A 22205-nucleotide genomic window follows, 5' to 3' on the forward strand; every position below is an offset into this window, starting at 1 on the left:
GGCAGATAAACCATATTTTCATGTGTCAAAGATTCCTAACACCTAGGATCTTTTCCCCATAAAGTCATCCATACTCAGTTTATTTAAGAGTCTGCCACAACCTTGGGCTTTGTACAAGGCAGAAAATAATGTTTTCCCTAGCTAGAGTCAACCACAACCTTGGGCTTTGTACAAGGCACACAAAATAGAGTCATTCATAGTCTCAAAAATTCAGTTATCCTCAGCAGTTAGCCACAACATTGGGCTTTGTACAAGGCACACAAATAGAGTCTCCCTAAATAGAGTCAGCCTCAATTCTGGGCTTTGTACAGAACACAAAAATACCCTGTAATTAATCCCCAGTGGAGTCATCTCCCAGAGTCAATAATATTAATAAATCAATCAAAAAAAAGCCTCAAGCTTGGGCCTCATTCAAGCCAGCTAAAGTCAAATCTTTCATATAGTAAACAGACATAGCTTATCTCTATAGAGAGATATTTTTACTACTCTACCACATTCAAACAAACAAACATTTCAATTTCAATTTCAATCAAAGTCTCCCATTTAGGACTCTGAAAGACATGCTCTGGCACATCCCCAGACTTGTACACTTTCCCTAATTTGGACGAGCATCTTTCTTTCATTTAAGAGGCATCTGACTGGCATACTTGCACACACAAGTAAGGTCCCCCTCTTGAATGAAATGAATCCAGTTATTTTGTCACTCCTTTAAATGTTTGTGGTAGAATAGTACAAATACCTCTCTGTAAAGATGATTTCATGTCTCTTTACTGTAAACAGAGATTAAATTCAAAGCTTCAACCTTGAGCTTCAAGCAAGGCACCAAAAACAATTAATTTCCCTAGTTAGTTCCCCGAACTACATTAAGCTCTGACTTCCACTAGGGATATGTAGGCATGAGGTTCACAAGGAATCTCAGCGAGCTAATAAAATACCAAAAAATAGTCAGTCTGTCTATCTGTCTGTCTTTCTTTAATCAATTCAATTCTCTCTCCTAACACAAAGGAGAAACTTTCCCAATCATTAGCAGCAAACACAATCACAAATGACACAGAGAAGGTTCCTGTAGAGTACTACAGATATGTAGGGTGTTTAAACACTTCCCTATGTATAACCGACCCCCCGGACTCCAGAATTTCTAGTCTAGGTGAAATCCCCACACTTAGCAAACTCCTAGGGTTTAGTTGAGATCTTTTTTTCCCTTTCCTACACGTAGGACCAATAAGAAAGTTCGTGTGATATCGTAGGAAGAACTGAAACAAAATTCATCCCACCACGGGCGCATTCTCCTTCCAAATTTCGCGTGAAGGGTTTAGCGTGCCGTCCTCCCAAGTGAAACGGGGAGGTAAAGAAAACGACACCACAGTGCCCCAGTTGCTCGACAATATTGTAATCACTCTTACAGATGATTTTCAATATTTCCTCCATTTCTTGTTTTGATGGATCTTCAATAGTGACTTCCACTGGTATTTGAATTGGCTCAACTTGTGGCTTTTTGCCTCGAGCGTTGTCATCTTGATTAGGAACTAGGACCTGGACTGGACCAGCAGCAACATTTGGAGAAATTTCAGGTGAAAAGATCCTTCCACTTCTCGTAATCTTACTGGTACCCACAATATTATCATAGTTGGAGCAGTTAACTTTGTGTCCTTTTCAGTCAAGGTATCCTGTTTAACTCCATGGACATAAACATTAGTGTCATAACCCCACGGGACAGCTTTGTCTGAGGAGTATGGAAATGGAGTTGGACTAGCAATGATTACTGATGCCATTTTCAGTGTAGCAGAAATTTTGAACGGAGCCTTGGCAGAGATTTTGAATGGTAAGCTGGAATTTTGAACTTTATTTTCATTTATTCAAAAATCACCAAAATTTCATTTTTTTATACTATTTAAGTTAAATTTTCGTATTAATTAAATGGGTATTTTTTAAATAATCAATTTTCACTTATTATGCATTTTTTTAGTCAAAAGTCATAAATTATTCAAAAAAATCACAAAAAATAAGTTTTTTTAAACATTTAATTTTAATTTTAGTATTATTTAATTAAGCATTTTAAAGAATATTTATTTTTCACTTTTCTCCATTTTTATGCTTTTATAGTAAAATAAATCACAAAAAATTAAAATAGTAGTTTTTGCTTAGCTTTGGGTCCATGTCAATCAACATTAAGATATTTGATTTGATTTTCTCTACATCTAAAAAAAATTCAAAAAAAAAAAATATTCTTGATAATTATTTTTTCATTAAGTTTGATTCTTACCTTAATTAGTTTTCTATTTTATTTAACCTAATTTTCTCTTATATATACTAACCTTTTTATCATGAGGAAAGAGGCCAATTTTCAACCATTCGTACACTGTACACATACACGTACATACACTATTCTTTTTATCTTTTTCACTAACCAATTCTCAAAGTGACACCAAAAGAGGATTACACTCAAAACCATTTACCATCTTCAATTTTCTTTCCCATATACCATTACCCTTAATTCATCATCATTCACCAACTTGAAAACGTCACATACAATTCACAATATCATCACCACTGTAAATTAACAACACTAATCCAAGACCTTTCCAATTAACTTGTCAAAGACACATCAATTACATCCTTCAACATTCAATCCGAAAACCTTCACAAACCACATTCATCATACTACACAGCAAGGAATACAAACATAAACATTTATTAACCACACAACAAAACCACATCAACATGAGCCAAATTTTCAAACAACATTTCATTACCATCACTTAAACTTTGCAAAATCTCATCATGTATATATTATAATTTCACTCTAATAATGTTTCTGTTTCTTTTTAAACAACATGACAGTGGTAAGATCATGAACAAAACAGAGATCGGAAAGCAACGACAAGCAGCCCCGACCTTCACCCAACGAGCATATTCGAGCAACCTCCCACCGCTGGCCGGACCTAAAGCTGCGCTCCATACCAACAGTCCTGACGAAACGACACACCGCGAGATCATTCGCACATCTCCGCCGCTCATCGTGATCCCAGCCGCGAAGACAACGCCGACAACAACCAGTCGCAGACCCACTGTCGCGAGCTCCGTCCTCCGCCGCCATCACATTCTTACGGTTCTATGATTTTCTTTTCATTGTTTCTTCTTTTATCCTTTCGATTGTTGAATACTTTGAATGTGTGTTTTGGTTTTTTAGGCTATGTTTGGATACATAAAAAATAACGGAGCGGAATGGAGCGGAGCGGGATGGAACTGAGCGGAACGGAGCGGAATGGAACAAAGATGTCATTCCATTGTTTGGATATGTCATGATGGAATAGAATAATTTTATGATTCCGTCCAAATCGGAGGGTACAAAAAATGATGGAAAGTGATGGAATGGGATGGAATGCATTCTATCCGTTACCGCTCCATTCCATCCTTTTTTTAATCAATCCAAACTAAGGGTGTTCAAAAATATGGTTAACTGAATTGTATACTAGAACTGAATTGTTTTGCACCATTAAAAAACTGAACCACTTAAATGGTTAATGAACTGAACCATTTAATTTAAACAATTCAATTTTAGTTTAAAATCGGTTTAGAACCAGTTTTGTTTTATAAACTGTTTCGGAAATATTTGTTTTTTCCTAAAACCAAAAATAATAATTTAGCACAAAAAGAAATTTTTAAAAATATTTATTTTCTTGAAAATTAAAAAAATCAAAAAATAATTTTTTCCAGAAAATTTAAAAATATTTATTTTTCTGAAAATTAAAAAAATCTAAAAATTAGGCCTCATTCGATCTTTCTTAGCCTCATTTTAGAACAGTGGACTCTTGTTTGATAAAATAATTATTTTTCTGGCGGAAGCAGGATCATTTTTCTGAAAAGAGATCATTTTCCTTAAACAGTGCATTGGTTGATAAAATAAAAAACAAATATTCTTAAGATAAGTTTCGAACAGAGTAATCTTGTTTGTTTCAAAACGAAAACCATGCCATAAATACAGAGCCACTGAAGGCATAAAGTATAAAAAAGCATATGGCAATACACGTAAAAATCAAATTATTTATACCATAATATATATATATATATATATATATATATATATATATATATATATATATATATATATATATATATATACATATATATACATATATATATATATACATATATATATATACATATATATATATATACATATATATATATATACATATATATATATATATATATATATATATATATATATATATATATATATATATATATATATATATATATATATATATATAAAGATAAAAAAGAGAGGGAGATAAATTAAAAAAAAAAAAACAATTTTAAAAAACAATTTATAAAATAAATTTGACTTTTAAATATAAACTGGTTTTAAACCAGTTTATAACTAGAAATTGATTGTAAACCAGTTTATATATACAATCTGGTTCAAAACCAATTTAAAATTGAATTGAAACTGCTTTAACAGTTAATTAGTTTTTTATTAAAGTGGTTTTTAAAAACTGAACTGAACCACTAATTTAGTTCAGTTCAGTGCAGTTCTTGAACCACAAACACCCCTAATCCAAACGATGGAACATAACTTTATTCCATTCCATTCCATCGTATTCCATCAATCCAAACATACCCTTAGGGTATGTTTGGTTCGGGGTAGATGGAGGGGAGGGGAGGGGAGGGGAGGGAATCTTTTTAATTAAATGTGTTTGGTTCAAATTTTATGAGGGGAGGGGAGGGGAGTAAAATTCCTCCAAAACACATTTTTTGCGTCCCCAAATCGGGGGGATTTGGAGGGGAGGGGAGGGAATTTGCACATTGATATTTTAAAATTTATTATAATTACTATAATATCCTCAGTTTTATTTTAATATTTCAAAATTATTCATTTTCTTTTGTATTACTGCTATCTTCTATGTGATTTTTCTCGACTGCTTCTATCAACTTATTATAATTATTCTCCCCCTTCAAATTATTTTAAAATTTTTGTCTTTAATATAAATCATAATCATTGTACTTTTTTGATTTTTTTATAACTCTTTTATGTTTATTTATAGATTTTTTTCTAATTTTGTTATGTATCCTATCATATTTTCTTTTATATCAAACTTTAAATCTTTCATTTTCATCTTTTTATTTATTTTATTAAAATATTTAAGCCATTGATATTAATAATAAATTATTTTATGTATTTGACGTGTTAAAAAATTCATTACGATTTAAAAGTTGTTATTAACATATAGTTTTAATTTGTTTTTTAACATTTTATTCGAATTAAGTGAACTCAATTTTTTAACATTACGTAGTAAATTATAACTTTTTAGTCACTCAATATTAGAAATTTTACTAAAAAAATATGTATAAATTTTTCACATTTGAATATTATATTGTATCACTTATATAAAATAATAAAGATAAAAATGTAAATTATTAATAAAACCCCTCCCCTCCCCTCCTGAACCAAACATATTTTTAATTAAAATCCCTCTCTTCCCCTCCCCTCCCCTCGTTTGAACCAAACACCTATCTGATAAAAAAAATCCCCTCACCTCCCCTCCATTAAAATCCCTCCCCTCCCCCTCATTTGAACCAAACAGACCCTTATCAGAAAGAAGGAGCACGAAAGAGAGAGAAAGAGAATCAACTACTATAATAAGAATTTTGAATCCCCATCTAATTACATACTAATCCTAAAGTAATATATGTATTACTCAATTTTTAGGGTTAAAAACGTCATTACTGAATTTTTATATTTTAATTAATACATTTAATCAGCATTAATGATTGTTATTAAAATTAATCATTCACAATAATGTTACATTATTAATGATTCACGTGCCCATCAAAAAATAGTTGAGGAGCCATATTACACCTATTATAGGTTTACACTATTCACGTGAAACAATTTTTCCAAGAACATTGCATATTCCAAGGCAAACGGCGGCTATAGTTATTCATTGCATTTCATGAGGCGTGCTTATTATGTTCGACCTTTTATCCATCACCCTTCCACATCTATTGCAGCATCTATATTACTTCTCCCATTCCACCGCCCTCACTCATCAATATTAACATCTCAGGTTTAGGGTTTAGGGTTTAGGTACAAATGAGTGAGAGTCTAGTGAGAGAGAGTGTGAGTGTTCCATCAATATCTGGTTTTCTTTGAGTCTCTTTTTTTCGACCGGCAAGAGAAGATGAAGCAGAGTTCAGGGGAGGAAGCGTGGCACAGAGTCAAGGGAAGGAAGACTAGAGGAGAAGCAAGGCCTGTTTGGGACATAGTGAGAAAGGACATTGAGGTGGCGAGGAAGGTGGTGACGACTTTTTTCATCACTGACTTCGAAGAGAATTGGTGTGCAAGGGATTTATTCCTAGAGTTCAAAACATTGGGGATGATAGAAGAGATTGTGATTCCACCCAAAAGGGATTGGAGAGGGTTTAGATTCGAGTTCGTAAGATTCATCAATGTGGCGGATGAGAAGCTGTTGGAGACGAAGTTGAACAATGTTTGGCTTGAAGGAGTCAAATTGAGTGCCAACATATCAAGGATCAAAAGGAAAGAATCGCAGAGAAATTCCAAACCATTGACAACAGAGCTACAACTGAATGCATCTAAACGGTTTTCATCATATGCTAAGGATGCTATGGTAGTCTCTAAAGTTAACAAGGCAGGAGGGGATGCGGGTCCTTCTAAATCTTATGCAGACGTTACCAAGGGACTGAAGGAGAAGACTTTAGAGGACATGAAGGAGGCTAACCAAATGCTATTCTATACTTCTAATGAAGCTGAAAAACAAAGATTTTCCAAAGCTAAAGTGGGAGAGACAAGGAAACCTGGAGATGCTTATTTGGTCGCAAACAGCTTGTTGGAGGAGGGCATATTCACCATAACTGCAACACCTCTGGGGCCTAGCTTATGTCTCTTAGAGGAGAGTGTTGATGGTGATTTAGATTTTATGATCAAAGAAGGGGGCGAATGGTTAAAGTGTTGGTTCGGACAGGTCAGGGAGTGGAAGATTGAAGATGCCGAATGCGCCAGAGTCGCGTACGTCTCAATTTATGGTGTGCCCTGTTACATCAGAAACAACAACTTCATGGAAATCCTTCTTACAGATTTTGGAAAAATGCTAAACCCAGAATTTTTGAAACAAAGGAGTAGCAGATTAGATGTTACAAAGATTATGATTTACACAAATCACCTGGAGCCATTAAGAAGCAGAGTAAGGGCATGTGTAGATGGGGTTCAGTTTAATATATTGATTATCGAAGATCCGATTTGGGATTCTGGGGAATCGGCTGAGTGTTCTTCGCGAAGCGCTTCTTCGTCGGAGGAGATGGTATCAGCTTCGGATCAAGGCTCGTACGGAGGAGAATCGGAATCGACGCAGCACGACGCGGCAAGGCGGGGAGATCTGCAAAATCCCATAAAACCTGGAAAGTTGAACAGAGAAATTAATTGTGATGGCGACGTGGTAGAAGAAAACCTGCAAAAGAAAGGTTTTGGGACTCAATTCAACACAGAATTTGCAGATAACATTAATTACTCTATGAAAAAAGAGGAAAGCTCAGCTTGCGTATCGGAAAGCAGATGTACCACAGATGCCATTTCTATGACTACCGCAAGTGCAGCGGCGGATCTGAAATCAGAAGAGGGGATAATTAGCGCTTTTAACAAGGTGATTGAAGGGGTGGGCCCAGGTGGTCTGCTAATAAAAAATTTATTATTTGAGAAAGAGAAAGAGGAGAGATATCACGAGGATTCCATGAGGAATGTGAACATGGTGGTCCCCACCCACGTGGGTGATTCAAATTCTTTAGTCAATGAAGAATTAAAGATGACGTGGAGGGAGGAAAATTCAGCCAGATTAGTGGGCCAAGGTGAGAATGTGTTTTTTAATAAAGTGGGCCATGTGGATATACATACTCCTACATCATTGGGCAAAGGTGGACAAGATGAACAAAAAGAGGAGAGTTTGGCGAACACGTGCATGCATGGGCGAAACAACTCCAACAGAAAAATTTCTAAACCTCCAAAGATTTATGCGGTGCCGATAAGGAAAGCACTCAAGCACACCAAGATAAAAGACACAAACATCAAAGGGAAACAAGGCTTATGTTTTGATGACCATTGCAAGAGGATTAAAAATTGCAAAAAATCTAGAAAGAAAATAAGAGAGGTGTTAGAACTAGGGGAGAAAACTCAACATTTCATTTACCCAGTGGGAGTTCGAATGCAAGATGGGAAGGAGCCAGTGGGTGAACATCATGGAGAAGCTCATCATTCCAATAAGAAAAGTCTTTTCTTAAAGCCGATTTTTTTGTCCGGAGGATTACCTTTAACTTGTGACTCTATCTCTAGTGCCGACATTTCAAATTGCAACAGAAGAATTTCCAATGGAGTGTTGAATAAGGCGGCGGAGGGGCTGTGGAATTCTATGGTCAAGCTAGGCATTAAGAACATTTCAGACAGTTTTGATCCAATTGTAAAACTAAAGGAGATGGAAGTAAGAGATACCAAAGGGGGAGAGGAATTGAAGGGGACTAAAAACCAATCTATCCAATGATTATTTTCTCTCTAAACTTAAGAGGAGGAGGAAGTCGGGCCAAGAGGAAGAGAGTAGGCTATCACATACAAAAAGGAGACGTTGATATTTGTTTTATACAAGAGACGAAACTAAGTAGTGTGGAGAGTAATGTTGTGAAAGAATTGTGGGGTGATAATCAAGTGGAGTGGTCTTATTTGGATGCTAATGGTGCGTCGGGAGGCATCCTCACTATGTGGAAGAAGGATTTCCTCAAGCTTGTCTTTAGTTTTCGTGGTGAGGGCTTCTTAGGCCTTTGTGCGGAAAAGGAAGGTAAACTCATTTATTTTGTGAATGTTTATGCTTCTTGTGATTTGAACACGAGGAAGAGATCGTGGGAGAGGATTTGTGAGTTCAAAAACAGTAACATTAGAGGCTCGTGGTGTATAGGAGGAGATTTTAATTCTATTACTTCGGTAGAAGAAAGAATCGGGAGTTCAAGTCATAACTATAGGAGGGAGATAATGGTTTTTAAAGAATTCATAGAGGAAATGGAGTTGGTGGATCTTCCTACTATAGGAGGCAAGTTCACTTGGATTAGAAGTAATGGAAAGTCTATGAGTAGGATTGATAGATTTCTTCTATCGGATTGTTTCATTGAGGATTGGAAGGTGGAGGGACAATACATAGGCGAGAGGGATGTATCCGATCACACGCCCATTTGGTTGAAAGATAATAGAAAGAATTGGGGTCCCAAACCTTTCAAGTTCAACAATATGTGGTTCAAACATGAAGAATTTGACATCTTTGTGAAGGAGGAATGGGAGAAGTTAGTTGTTAAAGGAAGAGGCGATTATTGCTTGGTCGAAAAGTTGAAAACTCTTAAAAACCGGATTGTTTGGTGGAACAAGAGTGTCTATGGGTGGATTGATCTCAAAATCAATAGTGATGTGAGGGAGATGCACTCTTTAGATAACATGTTTGTTCATTTTGGAGGTAATGTTCCGGATGACGTAGTTGCAAAAAGATTTAAAGTAGCGGAGGATTTTTGGGACAACATTAATAAGCGTGAAGGCTTTCTTAGATTAAAGTCGAGACAACTTTGGCTTTCCGAAGGTGACGGCAACACCCGTTTTTTTCACAATTCTTTAAAGGAAAGGAGAAGAAGGAATGCCATTTGTTCTATTGAAGCTACGGAGGGAAGGCTAGAGGGGGTTGATGAAATTAAAGAGCACACATTCAAGCACTTTGAGAAGTTGTTTAAAGAAGATTGTTTGTTAAGACTGGAACTTAGAGGGATCAATTTAAACAATTTGTCTTTAGAGGGAGCTTTGGCTTTAGAGAGACCGTTTGAAGAAGATGAAGTGAAGGAAGCTATTTGGTCTTGTGATGGCAACAAGAGTCCGGGGCCGGATGGTTTTTCTTTGGAGTTCTACAAAAGGAATTGGATCATCATTAAAGAAGACTTTATGAAGTGTTGCAACGATTTTTATCACAAAGGTACCCTTGTTAAATCCATTACCTCTTCTTTTCTTGCTATAATTCCTAAGAAGAAGAATCTGCAAGACTTGTTTGAATATCGTCCCATTTGCTTAGTGGGGAGTATTTACAAGATCATTGCAAAGATGTTAGCGGCTAGAATGAGATGTGTGGTGGATAAATTGGTATCCAACAACCAAACCGCTTTTGTTCCGGGTAGAAGTATGATGGATGGAGTGCTTATGGTTAATGAAATTCTTGATTGGGCGAAGAGGAAGAGGAAGGGGTGTTTACTCCTTAAAGTGGACTTCGAAAAGACATACGACTCAATATCTTGGAATTAGTTAAGGTGGATTTTGGAGAAAATGGGTTTTGGCAAAAGATGGATGAAATGGATGGAAGCTAGTATCTTTACCAATTACATGTCCGTGATGGTAAATGGAAGTGCAACTAGAGAATTCAAGGTTCAAAGAGGTTTGCGTCAAGGAGATCCTATGTCTCCCTTCTTGTTTGTTCTTGCTATGGAAGGTTTGACGGCTTTAACTAAAAAATCCGTGGAGGTGGGTGACTTTAAACCTTTCAAGTACGGGGTCGATGACTTTGTGGACATTCTTCAATTCGCGGATGATACCATCATTCTAGGAGAACCTACCTTTGACAACCTTTGGAGTTTAAAAGTGTTATTGAGAGGTTTTGAATTGGTATCCGGTTTGAAAATCAATTTCCATAAAAGTAACTTGTATGGGAAGCACATTGGAGATTGGTTTTTTAATTCGGCAACCACCTTTCTTGCATGTAGAAAAGGTTGTTTCCCCTTTAAATTCCTTGGTATTTGGGTGGGTGAAGGTGCACACAAGAAGAAGGTGTGGCAAGAGGTGATAGACAACATTAATACAAGACTTTCCAAATGGAGAGGAAGAAACATATCCATTGGAGGGAGGGTTACTCTTATTGGCTTCGTGCTTAATGCTATTCCTATCTTTACTCTTTCGTTTTACTAAGCGCCGAGTAAAATCATTCAAGCCATAAGAAGCATCCTTAGCAACTTTTTGTGGTGCGGGAATTCTAACTCTAGATGTATTCATTGGGTGAAGTGGGAGAATGTGTGCAAGCCTAAAGAGAAAGGGGGTTTAGGAATTAGAGATGTGGGAGAAATGAACAAATCCCTTCTTCTTAAATGGAAGTGGAGAATTTTAAAGGAAGATAATGCAATTTGGAGCAAATTCTTGCTCTTGAGATACCATAACCCTAAGAGTAAAGTGTTGGCTTCAAGCAAGGATCTTTTAAATGGGGATGATTCTCGTTGGTGGAGAGACATAGTTCTTAATGACTTCAAAGAGGACGATTTGGATCAAGGATTTAATGAATGGGTTAAATGTGAGTTTAAGCAAGGAAACAATATTCTCTTTTGGTATAGTTGTTGGGTGGATGAACATCCGCTTAGAGTCACTTTCCCGTTCTTGTTTGCTAGAACTACCAATAACCTTTGCTCGGTGAGTGATATCTACTCTTCTAACCAAGGTGAGATCACTTGGAAATTAGAAGACATTTTTGGGGCGGATGTGTTGAATTCTTCGGTTCCGATGGCTTCTTATACCACCAACTCCGCTTTGGACTTGATTGTTGGTGAGGAGCTTAGGGATTTGAGAATGATTCTTCAAGGGAAGGCGCCGGACTTGATGGCTTCGGATGATTTCCATTGGAAGTTATCTTCCAACGGGACCTTTTCGGTTTCTAGTGTGTCGCATTTAGTCTCAAATGCAAAAGGAGTTAGCTTGGACAACCACAACCACTAAGTTGTTGGAAGTCATTTGGAAGACCAACATTCTGGAAAAGATAAAGATTTTTGCTTGGAGATTCTTTATCAATAGGTTACCTCTAAAAAACCAACTCGTCAAAAGAGGTGTGTCTCTTTCTTCCATTGATTGCGTTTTTTGTCATAATCACCCGGAAACGTTGGATCATCTTTTTTTCCATTGTCAAGTTACAAAGGAGGTATGGGTTAAAATTTATTTGTGGTTGGGGAATGAGTTGAAGTTTTCTTTGGAGGAGTTCATGAGTTTTGGGAGTATCCATCAAAAGGTGAAAAACACCAACATCAAAGTTGTTCTAAATTCTATTTGGATAGCATTAATTTGGTGCCTTTGGAATATGAGAAATAATATGGTTTTTGAAGATGGAACTTTTAGCTTCGAAGAGGTGATTTCAAACATTATGTTTTTCTCTTGGAGATGGGCTGGAGATGGACTAGCAACAAAGAGCTCCCTAGTAGGATAAACTTTTATGATTGGTATAAATTTCCTTTACTTTGTATCAAAACAATTTAGTGTTTCTTCGATGTAAGGGTTGCACCCCTAGTGCGATATCTTATAATCAATTGCTTATTAAAAAAAAAAACATCTCAGGTTTGTATTGCACCATTCCAATCATTCTTTCTCTTTCTTCTCAATCTTCATCGTTTCTCTTTGTATCCAATCTTCATCTCCTTCCCGTGCGTTTTTGTTGTGTCCCCAATTTCTTTTTTCAATTGCTGTTGTGGGTGTCATTAAAAGAAAAATTGTGTCGTGTTGTTGAAGCATGGATGGACAGGCCCAATCACAATAAAGAATCACCTTAGCCATATAACCAATTAGGGTTTCTACCATTACCAGTATATAAGCGACGCCACAACTCTTTCTCATTCATCATCATCTTCTCAAATCTTCTCTTTGTTTTTCTATTACTGCTAATTATTTTATGTATTCTGTTTTATGGACTGTGATGATTCATAGAGATAGTCATGCACCACTCTGATTTTCAGTGCTGATAACTTTCTCATACCCATTATTTTTCTAAGCCCTTTCATGTTTATAGATCCTTTTGAATAATTTTTCTGCTTTTTTATTATTAATTTATTTTCATGTGTGTATTTTTTTTTTGAAATTGAGGAATCAAATGATACGGGGTTTATATAACACCAACGACGATCGTACAACTTTACTGTTTTTAGGGATGAATTTTTGGTCTCTGATGGTTTTTCAGTTAATATTCAAAATTATTCCTTATTTTATTTCTGATTTTGTTGGAATAAAAGATTTTCATAAATAATTATTTTATTGATCTAATCGGGGAATCAAATTTTCTTTTTTATATAATGTTAACAAGGGGTTAACAAGGGTGTTTGTTAATGAATACCGATGAGAATGAAATATATTCCATATAGATTTAACTTATGAAATAAATATAAATTTCATTTAAATTAAAATTATGAAATCAATATGATATACTTAATTCTTTTGGGTTTTAATTCATTAGAATAATTGTTTTATAGATAAACATTTGTTTTAACTTTTGTTTATTACGACCAATTTTTCTTAAATTATTTTATTTGTATTAAAATTGTGTTGTTTTTATATTTCACAGTGGATTTAAATATAATTTTGGCCTTTCATAATATTGAAGATTTAAATTGGTTTCCTATTTTAAATCACATATGTTAATTCTTTTTATTCGCCTACCTATTTATTAAAAGGTTAGGTCTACCCAAATACATAAGAATAAAGATTTACATCTTTCTATTCTTATATAAACAAGCACAAATTTATTATTTTATTAATATTGTATAAATTATTGTTTATAGTATTGCAATGACGAATCAAATCTATATTAACACAATTTATAATTTTATTATTATTATAATTATGTTTTTGAGATAATATGTTTAATGACTTCCGAATTATTATAGCATATAACTTTTAAATTATTACACAAATTTAACTAACATAATATTATTCAATTTATTAAATATAATTAAATTATTTAACCAATATTCCAACGAGCCGACAAATTTTTTACTTAAATTAAACTTATATTCTAGATAATATGTTTAAGGATTGTTGCAGTGCATGCCAAACTACATTTTAAGGATTGTGAGTTTGAGTGATGAGGAGAGCGTGATTGTTCTTATTTTCAAAACCAATGTTTTTGCCGGTGAAGAAAGTACTCCAGCCTATAGGAATTAATACAGATATATGTTTCCAATGCATATATCCAGCATAGATTCACAGTATTTTTCTTATTTTCGATGACCTGATAATAGTGGTGCAACCTATACAAATTAATGCAGATGATTTTTTAAATCTTTTTGCAAGTTTGAAGGCTATTTTAGATTTCTCTGTGTGATTAACAATTTATTTTATTTACGTGTGATTAATGTGTGTTATGAAGAAGTTTTTTTTATTAAAGGTTTTTTTTTGCCTCTTTTTAATTTTTCTGATCCTATAAAATTAATTAAGAAGAAAAAAAATTGACAAACTTTTATAACCATGATGTAATTAATTCATTAAATTTTATTTTATTTTCAAATAATTGAGATAAGGTTAATTTAAATACCATTTACTTAAATAGTAAATTAATTAATTAGCTGTCAATTCACAAATATAACCCTGATTAATATTGATATAATTAAAAGTCGGATTTTAATGTAATATTTGCTTGGGATATTAATGCAGAAATTGACCAAATTATTTTTCACTTTACAAACCTTTTCATTTCCCAACTTGATTAATGATGTTGTGACTCACTTTTTAAATTTAAAATATAATGCCTTAATGTTTATAGTTAAATATAATCATTATAATGATTTTCTATTTTTTTTACTTTATTTCAAATGGAGCTGTAATTTTTATTTCTCTTTATTGCAATACATCAATTACAATACACACCGTTTTTCTATATTTAAAAACATGAATAGTCCTATTTTTTTATTTCATACATGAATGGTAAATAATCATAAAGATATCACAAACATTTTTATTTAGCTATTGGACTGATTTATTGGATTGGAATAGTCCAATTTTTTTTAATTTCTTACACAAATGGTAATAAAAAATGTTAGTGATTTTTTAATGATAAAATGTTAACATTTATACTGAAAAAATTGCTACTAATATTTGTTTTTATAATAAAAAACATGATACAATTATGATTGATAAATACATAAATTTCTTATGAAAAACATACATTTTTCGACGCGCTGAAACTACTTTTAAAATTACATTTAACATGAGACAATTATGATTGAGGGTTTAGGGTAAATAATTTCTTAATTATTTTCTTTATTTTTCTACTAAAATATATATTTTTCGACGAGACAAAGCTAGTTAATCTGTATATATACTTTATTTACATTTTTAACCATCACTATATTATATTTATTTAATACTGATAGATGACTACTTAATTATTTCCTTTATTTTTATATGTACATATTAACATATTTTTGAAAAAATATTTCTATTAAATTTATTAAAATTTTTAATTAAAATAAGTGAAAAATATTTCAAATACTTATAATAAGATAGGGGTATGAGTGACAATGAATAAAATTTGGACAAAAAATTTGATAACTGTTACCAAATCCAATAAATATAATCACATATGTTATATTTATATATTATTTATAACATTGTGCAATCCGTGTGAACGCACGGGTAGATGACTACTCATGATAAATTTATAACGATATTGTATGATGCGTGCAAACGTACGGGTATATGACTACTTAATTATTTCATTTATTTTTTCTACTAAAGTATCTATTTCTAACTATATTAAATTAATATTTATATTACAATTATAATTTCAAATATTTTTTCTTTTTAATTTGCGTATCTTTTGTATATATTTATTAACTATCGTTATATATTTATTTATTATTTATATCGACTTTGCGTTACCTGTAACATCCTATTTTTATTATATTTTAATTAATTAGAATTATTTGATAATTGGTATTGTTTGTGTGTTTATTTAATTATTGTTTGAATAATAATTATTTGATTTTGTGGTAATATGTTATTTACCTAATTAATAAATGGTAGAATTTTATTTGGAATTAGCTAAATGGGCCTAGTTGAGTGAGAAAAAGTATTAGGTGGGTTAAGCCCAATGAGACAATGAGAGTTAGAAGATAATTTTATGAGTTAACCTAAATTAGATAGAAAGATAGAAAGAAAAGTAGAGAAGAGAAAAGAGGCAAAAGAGTAGAAGAGAGAATAGAAGAGGATTGTAGATTCTTGAAGTTAGAAGGAGAAATTCAAGAGGTAAGGGTTTGAGTCCAAGTTCTTATAGATTATATGATTGGGTAATGTGTTTTGTTGTGATTATCTTTTCATCTTTGCAATTTCATGGAAACATAGAAAAGTTAGGGTTTTATGAACAAATACATGAATTTGATGATTTGAAATGTGCTTAGTTGATGTTTGATGATGTTATGATGTTATAAGACCCATAATATGTGTTGTATTTGTGTTTATACCATGTGTTTTGTGGTTGTTCGTAATGTGAGATGTTTTCCAACTTGATTGGGTTGAGTTTAGAGGTTTTTGAATGAGTTTCGTATGCTGTTTTATGAGTTTGAGGTTTTTCTGAAATCGCCAGTTCGCGCCGCGACCCCTTGTGCGTGCCGCGAACCTCTTGACAGAAACTTGGGAAAAATTGAATCTGCCCAGTTCGCGCCGCGACCCCCTGTGCGCGCCGCGAACTGCTTGGCAGAACTAAGGAATATTTGATTCACTCAGTTCGCGCCGCGAACTATTTTTCGAGCCGCGAACCCTGTTTTACAGAACTTTTTCTAAACTTTGAAAGGCCATAACTTTTGATCCGAAACTCCATTTTATGCGCCGTTCGAAGCGTTAGAAAGCTATCGTGATATTCTATATGATAGTATAGGATTTAATTGCACTTGATTGATTAATTGTGACGTTATTATATGGAATGATGTGTAATTGTCTTATGTGCGTTATGTTAGTATGTGATGTATATCCATTGTTGGAACACTTTGTGTAGATATAATCATGATATGTGTGATTGGATACATGATGGTTGTTATGCCTTGTTGAATTTTTTAATTGTGTTGTGAATGTTGTGTACAATTGGCGGATAATTCATAGAGTTGGATTATGGTGATATGCGGTGAGTTAAGATTGATGAGATAATCTTAATTGCATAAATTGTTGGTATTTGTACATACATTCATAGCATGGTCGGCTTTATGGTGGAAGCGGTGAAACTTGGGTTCACATGGTAAGAGACGTTGATCCTTGAATGGAAATAGGCGTAGAAGACGGGATCCTTAATTGGAGATAGGCGTATTGGCTTCGATCTTGTCCGGATCGGAAGCGTGGCTTGGATTCTAAAAATTGAATCGGTAAGCGGTGAAACATCGGATTCACATTGGGTACCACATGCATTGAGTCACATTGGTTGCATTTCGAGTCACATTGTGTGTTATGTGATTGTCTTGTATACATGTGAATTGTTTTGGAGTGATGATTGGTATATGATATGTGAATTACCTAATTGAGAAGTGTGATGAATAGTAAAATGTATGCTTGTTTATGTTTACATTTCCCATTATTATGTTTTCTATAAGAAGTTGAATTCTCACCCTTCTGTTTGAATGTTATCCTTCGTTGGTAACGTGCAGGTTCCGACGAGTAGTAGCTTGTCCGAGGATTTAGCCGAGGAGCTCCTGAGTTTGTTATTGGATTAGGTAGCGAGTCATATGCTCTGATCATGTAACACTTGGGGGAATTTTATGTAGACTTATGCTTATGTTTGGATATTGCTATTCTCTATGTTTTGTTGGATATTCGGATGTATTTGTTTGAGATCTCAGATATGTTGTATAAGGCTATGTAGCCAAGATTGTGGATTAGATGTTAATTCGAATTTGGTAGATGAATATAGTATGGGATATATTCATTGAAATTTTAATAGCAATTCAATTGTTTTCCGCAAGCGTTTATGCATAATGTATGAAAGTATGAGATTTACATTGTGTTACAAATATGATCTTTGCATATTAAGAATGTTGGATGTTTTGCTTAAGGTTTTCATTGTGATGAAAATAACATGTGACGCCCTTTTCCTTTATGCATGCTTACTCTGTTTGATTGTATGATATATTTGGGGTTAGAAAAGGGGTGTTACATGACCTGTGCGAACGCACGGGTCCTTTACTAGTTAGATATGAAATTTGCTCTCTCTCTCTCTGCCTAAATTAGTGCTCTTTTTTTAATAATCAAATCACCACCATGTGTCATTATATGAGAGGCATATTAAAAATAATAATAATAAATATTATGGTTAATTAATTTATATTTTTTAAATTCAAATATCAATATGTGAGTCAATTAGATTTTATTTTTATCGAAAAAATACCAAAAAGATATTGTTTTAATTTTGCTTATTTCTTTTAGTAAATTTTAATATGTTTTTCTTTAATTCATGATCATTATTTGTTCATATTTTTGCCATTATCCATATCTCCTTTATGTTTCATTACTAAAATTTTCTTGTTTTTGTGAGGTACTATCTTGAGTCTTTGGATCGTTGTGGACATTCGCAAATTCCCTCTTACTTTGTACATTTACCATTTAATCGCATTTTTATAAATAATATAACTGCTTATGGGATGTAATGGTAATTAGGGCATTTTACTTTCCGCATTTTATTTTTCTGTAAGGTTTTTCTGATTTTGTATCTCTCCCAAAGCCTTGTAATAGTAATTAGGGTTTACTTTCCGCACTTTAATTCCCTATAAACTATTATAACTTCTAGATGTATGATTAATAGGATTGTATGGAAACACTAATAACTGAACATAGTTAACCTAAACTCAAGATAAATATATGAATCAATACACTTCTCACACACTCACCTTTAGGATAATCTCTCTTGTTTCCTTACTCACATGGTCATGTCCCTCGAGCGTGGGAATATCTTAGAAAAGTTTCCTACGAATAAATCATCATAGTCTCTTCGATATAAAGATCATAGTCCTGCGATGACCCTCCAAGTTGCCTATGAAAAGATGATCTTGTCCCTCGATGACCCTACGGAAAAATGGTGATAGTCCTGAAGGAGTGAAAAACACTTAGAAAGGGGGGATTGAATAAGTGTAACTCAAAATCTTGGAAGATAAAAACAATGAACACAATTATTTTTATCCTGGTTCATTGTTAACTAAACTACTCCAGTCCACCCCTGACAAGGTGATTTACCTCAACTGAGGATTTAATCCACTAATCCAATTGATTACAATGGTTATCCACTTCGAAACACTCTAAATCTTCTAGAGTATCGTGATCACAACCTGATCACTCTAGGAATTCCTTTACAATCAATGTAAAATAAAGTTTACAAGAGTTTAGATTTGCTTCTAATAAAGTTGTAATCACAACTGTGATATTTCTCTTAAGTTCTAATTCTTAACACTCACTAAGATATTACAAAGTTTGTGAGGTTGAAGATGAAGTTCTTTAGCTTTTGATTTTGACAGTGTTTTTGTAAGTTTTGCGCAAGTGTTTTATGTTGCTTTTGATTAGAACTTCTATATATAAGCGCTTGAGAGGAAATGACCGTTGGGAGCATTTAATGCTTTGCGTGAATAGTACAACGCTGCATTTAATGTTTCACGCTTTTGTCAACTACCTCGAGCCATGCTTTTGCTGCTTTTACTGAATTTTCCTTTTGTAGCTTCTAACGTTCCTTTTGTCAGTCAGAGATTTGACGTTACAACCTTTCATCTTGTACTTTCTTCTGAAATCAAATTTGTAGATAACAACGTTTGAATATCAGAGTCATAAATTTTGGTGCAAAGCATCTTCTGTCTTCTGACTTTGAAGAGCTTTGAGCGTGATACCATCAGAGCTTTAGAGCTTGTACTTCTGACTGCCATCTTCGGATGCTTTCCAGTTCATGTTCTGATTCTGCATGACCATCTTGTGATGTCTTGCCATAGCATGTTCTAATGAAGCCATCCAGAACTTTCTGAGTCAGTGCTTCTGAACGTTGATTTGTGCATACTCTTTATATATATTTCCTGAAATGGAAAACTTAAAGGATTAGAGTACCACATTATCTTATAAAAATTTCATACTTAATGTTATCATCAAAACTAAGAACATTGATCAGAACATTTCTTGTTCTAACAATATCCCCCTTTTTGATGATGACAAAAACATACAGAATAGATATGAATTTGTATCCAGAATATCAGATGGACAAAGACAATTACACATATATAGCATAAGCATATAATTCAGAGTGTGTGAATATTTCTCCCCCTGAGATTAACAATCTCCCCCTGAAATTAATACTAGAAGAATTTATAAATAAAAGACTTCCCTGAGTATTTTTCCATTTCAGTTGAGACTTTCACTTTGAACTAGAACTTCAGAACATTCAAAGCTTCTCTTCAGAGCTTCCATTGGACAGCTTCAGAGCTTTGAATTTCTCTTTGTGATCACTTGTATCAGAGCTCTATTATGTTCAGTCTTCTATGTATCTAAGCTATCAGAACTTGAGACTTCTTGTATCAGAGCTTCTAGGTTTGATCACAACATATCTTGCTTCTGATCTTGAAGCTTCAGAGCACTAAGCTTGCTTCAAATCTTTAAGAGCTTTAGAATTGCTCTTCCCCATGTATTTGCTTCTCATATTGAGCTTGTACAAAATATCACATTCCTGCAAAAACTATCAAAGACAGAAATCTTGCAAATAATTGTTAGGAATGGTGAGACTTAAGCCCAACAACTGATATTATAAATCAGTTCAATTATCACATTTCTCCCCCTTTTTGTCATAACATCAAAAAGCATAAAAGATTCAGATGAAAGACACACACAGTGAAGAAAGAAAAAGATATTTCATTGATATTAATCAGAAGAAGAGAATACAAAAGCACATGCAAGCAAGCAGATTCAAAAACAAAGAAAAAACAACTAAGACACAAGACAGACTACGACTGGTTAAACTTAGAAGTTAACGCGGCCAGAAGGTTCTTAATCTCAGAAGTTTCTTCAACTTGCTTCTTTGATGTTTCTTCTTTGTTCTTCATCCAAGTTCTGAACTCTACGTTGGAGTCATCTTGCTTGTTCAGACGACTAGCCAAGCCTGCTTGATTCTGTTGGAGTTCCTTCAAAGTGTTCAGCAGAACAGAAGCAGAAGGACCAGCAGAAGAAGCATCAAAATTGTTTTCGAGAACAGGATGAGCAGCATCATCTTCAACCATTTGAACATCTTTCATATGTTCCTCAGCAGGAGTTTCTTCAGGAGAAGACTCTTTGAACACAGAAATTTCAGGTTCTGGAGGGTACTCAACTTCTGGATAAACTAATTCAGGAGCCTTTTCCAGAGGATTCGCCCTGAACCAGTTGAACAACATCTGAAAACCTCCAGTCAGAACCTTGTAAGGATGTGGCTTTCAAACAACGATTGCCAGAGGATTTTCTTCTTCCAATTCATCAACAAACTGCTTCTCTTCCAGAGGCTTCCAGTTGGTGATGGGATGGTAATACTTTCCATCATCATACTCCAAGAAGAATCAAGCAGGACCAGGAGTAGCAGCCAAACAATCTTTCTGGAGATCCAGAAATTCAGATTGTATCTCCTCACCAAAAGCTCTCCAAAGCTTTCCAGCAGCTACATGATCCAACTTGGAATCATGAGCAACCTTCAGAACTTCTAAACCTGTCCTGACCTTGTTATTTAACAAATCAAAACGTGCATCAACAGAAGATTTTGGAGGTTTTGTTCTGGTAGGTGAGATTGGAGATTTTGTATTGAGAGAAGATATTGGTTTTTCTGGATGAAAGAAGGTATAGGGTTGAGATTCTCTATCAAGAACAAATAATGTTTCTGAAGAGGATGGTTGACAAGAGGATTCAGCTTCATTGTCTGAGTCTAAGACTACGACAACGGGTTCAGAAGATGGTTTGTTTTTACGATTATAGGATTGCATGAGGCGGATGAAAGAATCAGAAAGAGAGGATTCTGACGAGGGGAGTTAGAATAATGCAACAGTGTCAACATGATCATGGTTGGAATGTGGAGGAGGTTGAGAAGTGGATATAATAGCGTGAGGAGTAATGATGGTATTTAGAGGTGTGGGTTCAAGAATAGGTTCAGAAAAAGGAGGTTCGGAATCCAGAATAGGCGATTTGCCTTTAGACTTGGGTAAAAAAGGAGGGGGTAGAAACTTTGGTGGTTGGAGGTGGTTTTGCTTGGGCTTTTTTCTGGTGATATTTCTGGTGGAGCTTTTGTTGATACAATATTTGAAGTTAAAACATGAGCAGAACTAGGTTCAGAAATTACAATACCTGAAGGTATTTTCTTCTTCTGAGGCCTAGCAAGTTCTTCTCCAACAGTTTTCCTCTTCCTTTCTTTCTG

The 22205-nt window shown here is 34.1% G+C and overlaps 1 protein-coding gene and 1 non-coding gene across 2 annotated transcripts; both read left to right on the forward strand.

Moving 5' to 3' along the window:
- Nucleotides 1–10354: 10354 nt before the first annotated feature.
- Nucleotides 10355–10990, forward strand: LOC131618629 (uncharacterized mitochondrial protein AtMg01250-like). Its single transcript, XM_058889807.1, has one exon. The coding sequence runs from the start codon at nt 10355–10357 to the stop codon at nt 10988–10990; it is 636 nt and encodes a 211-aa protein (XP_058745790.1).
- A 1751-nt stretch (nt 10991–12741) lies between these two features.
- On the forward strand, nt 12742–12828 carry LOC131621193 (small nucleolar RNA Z221/R21b). Its single transcript, XR_009289519.1, has one exon. It is a non-coding gene; the product is annotated as a small nucleolar RNA Z221/R21b (small nucleolar RNA).
- The last annotated feature ends 9377 nt before the right edge of the window (nt 12829–22205 follow it).

The sequence above is a fragment of the Vicia villosa genome, linkage group LG7 (assembly GCF_029867415.1).
Source record: "Vicia villosa cultivar HV-30 ecotype Madison, WI linkage group LG7, Vvil1.0, whole genome shotgun sequence".
NCBI classification, from domain to species: Eukaryota; Viridiplantae; Streptophyta; class Magnoliopsida; order Fabales; family Fabaceae; genus Vicia; species Vicia villosa.

Coding starts and splice junctions, on each gene's coding strand:
- LOC131618629 (XM_058889807.1), top strand. CDS start 10,355: ATGGGTTTTGGCAAAAGATGGATGAAATGGATGGAAGCTAGTATCTTT.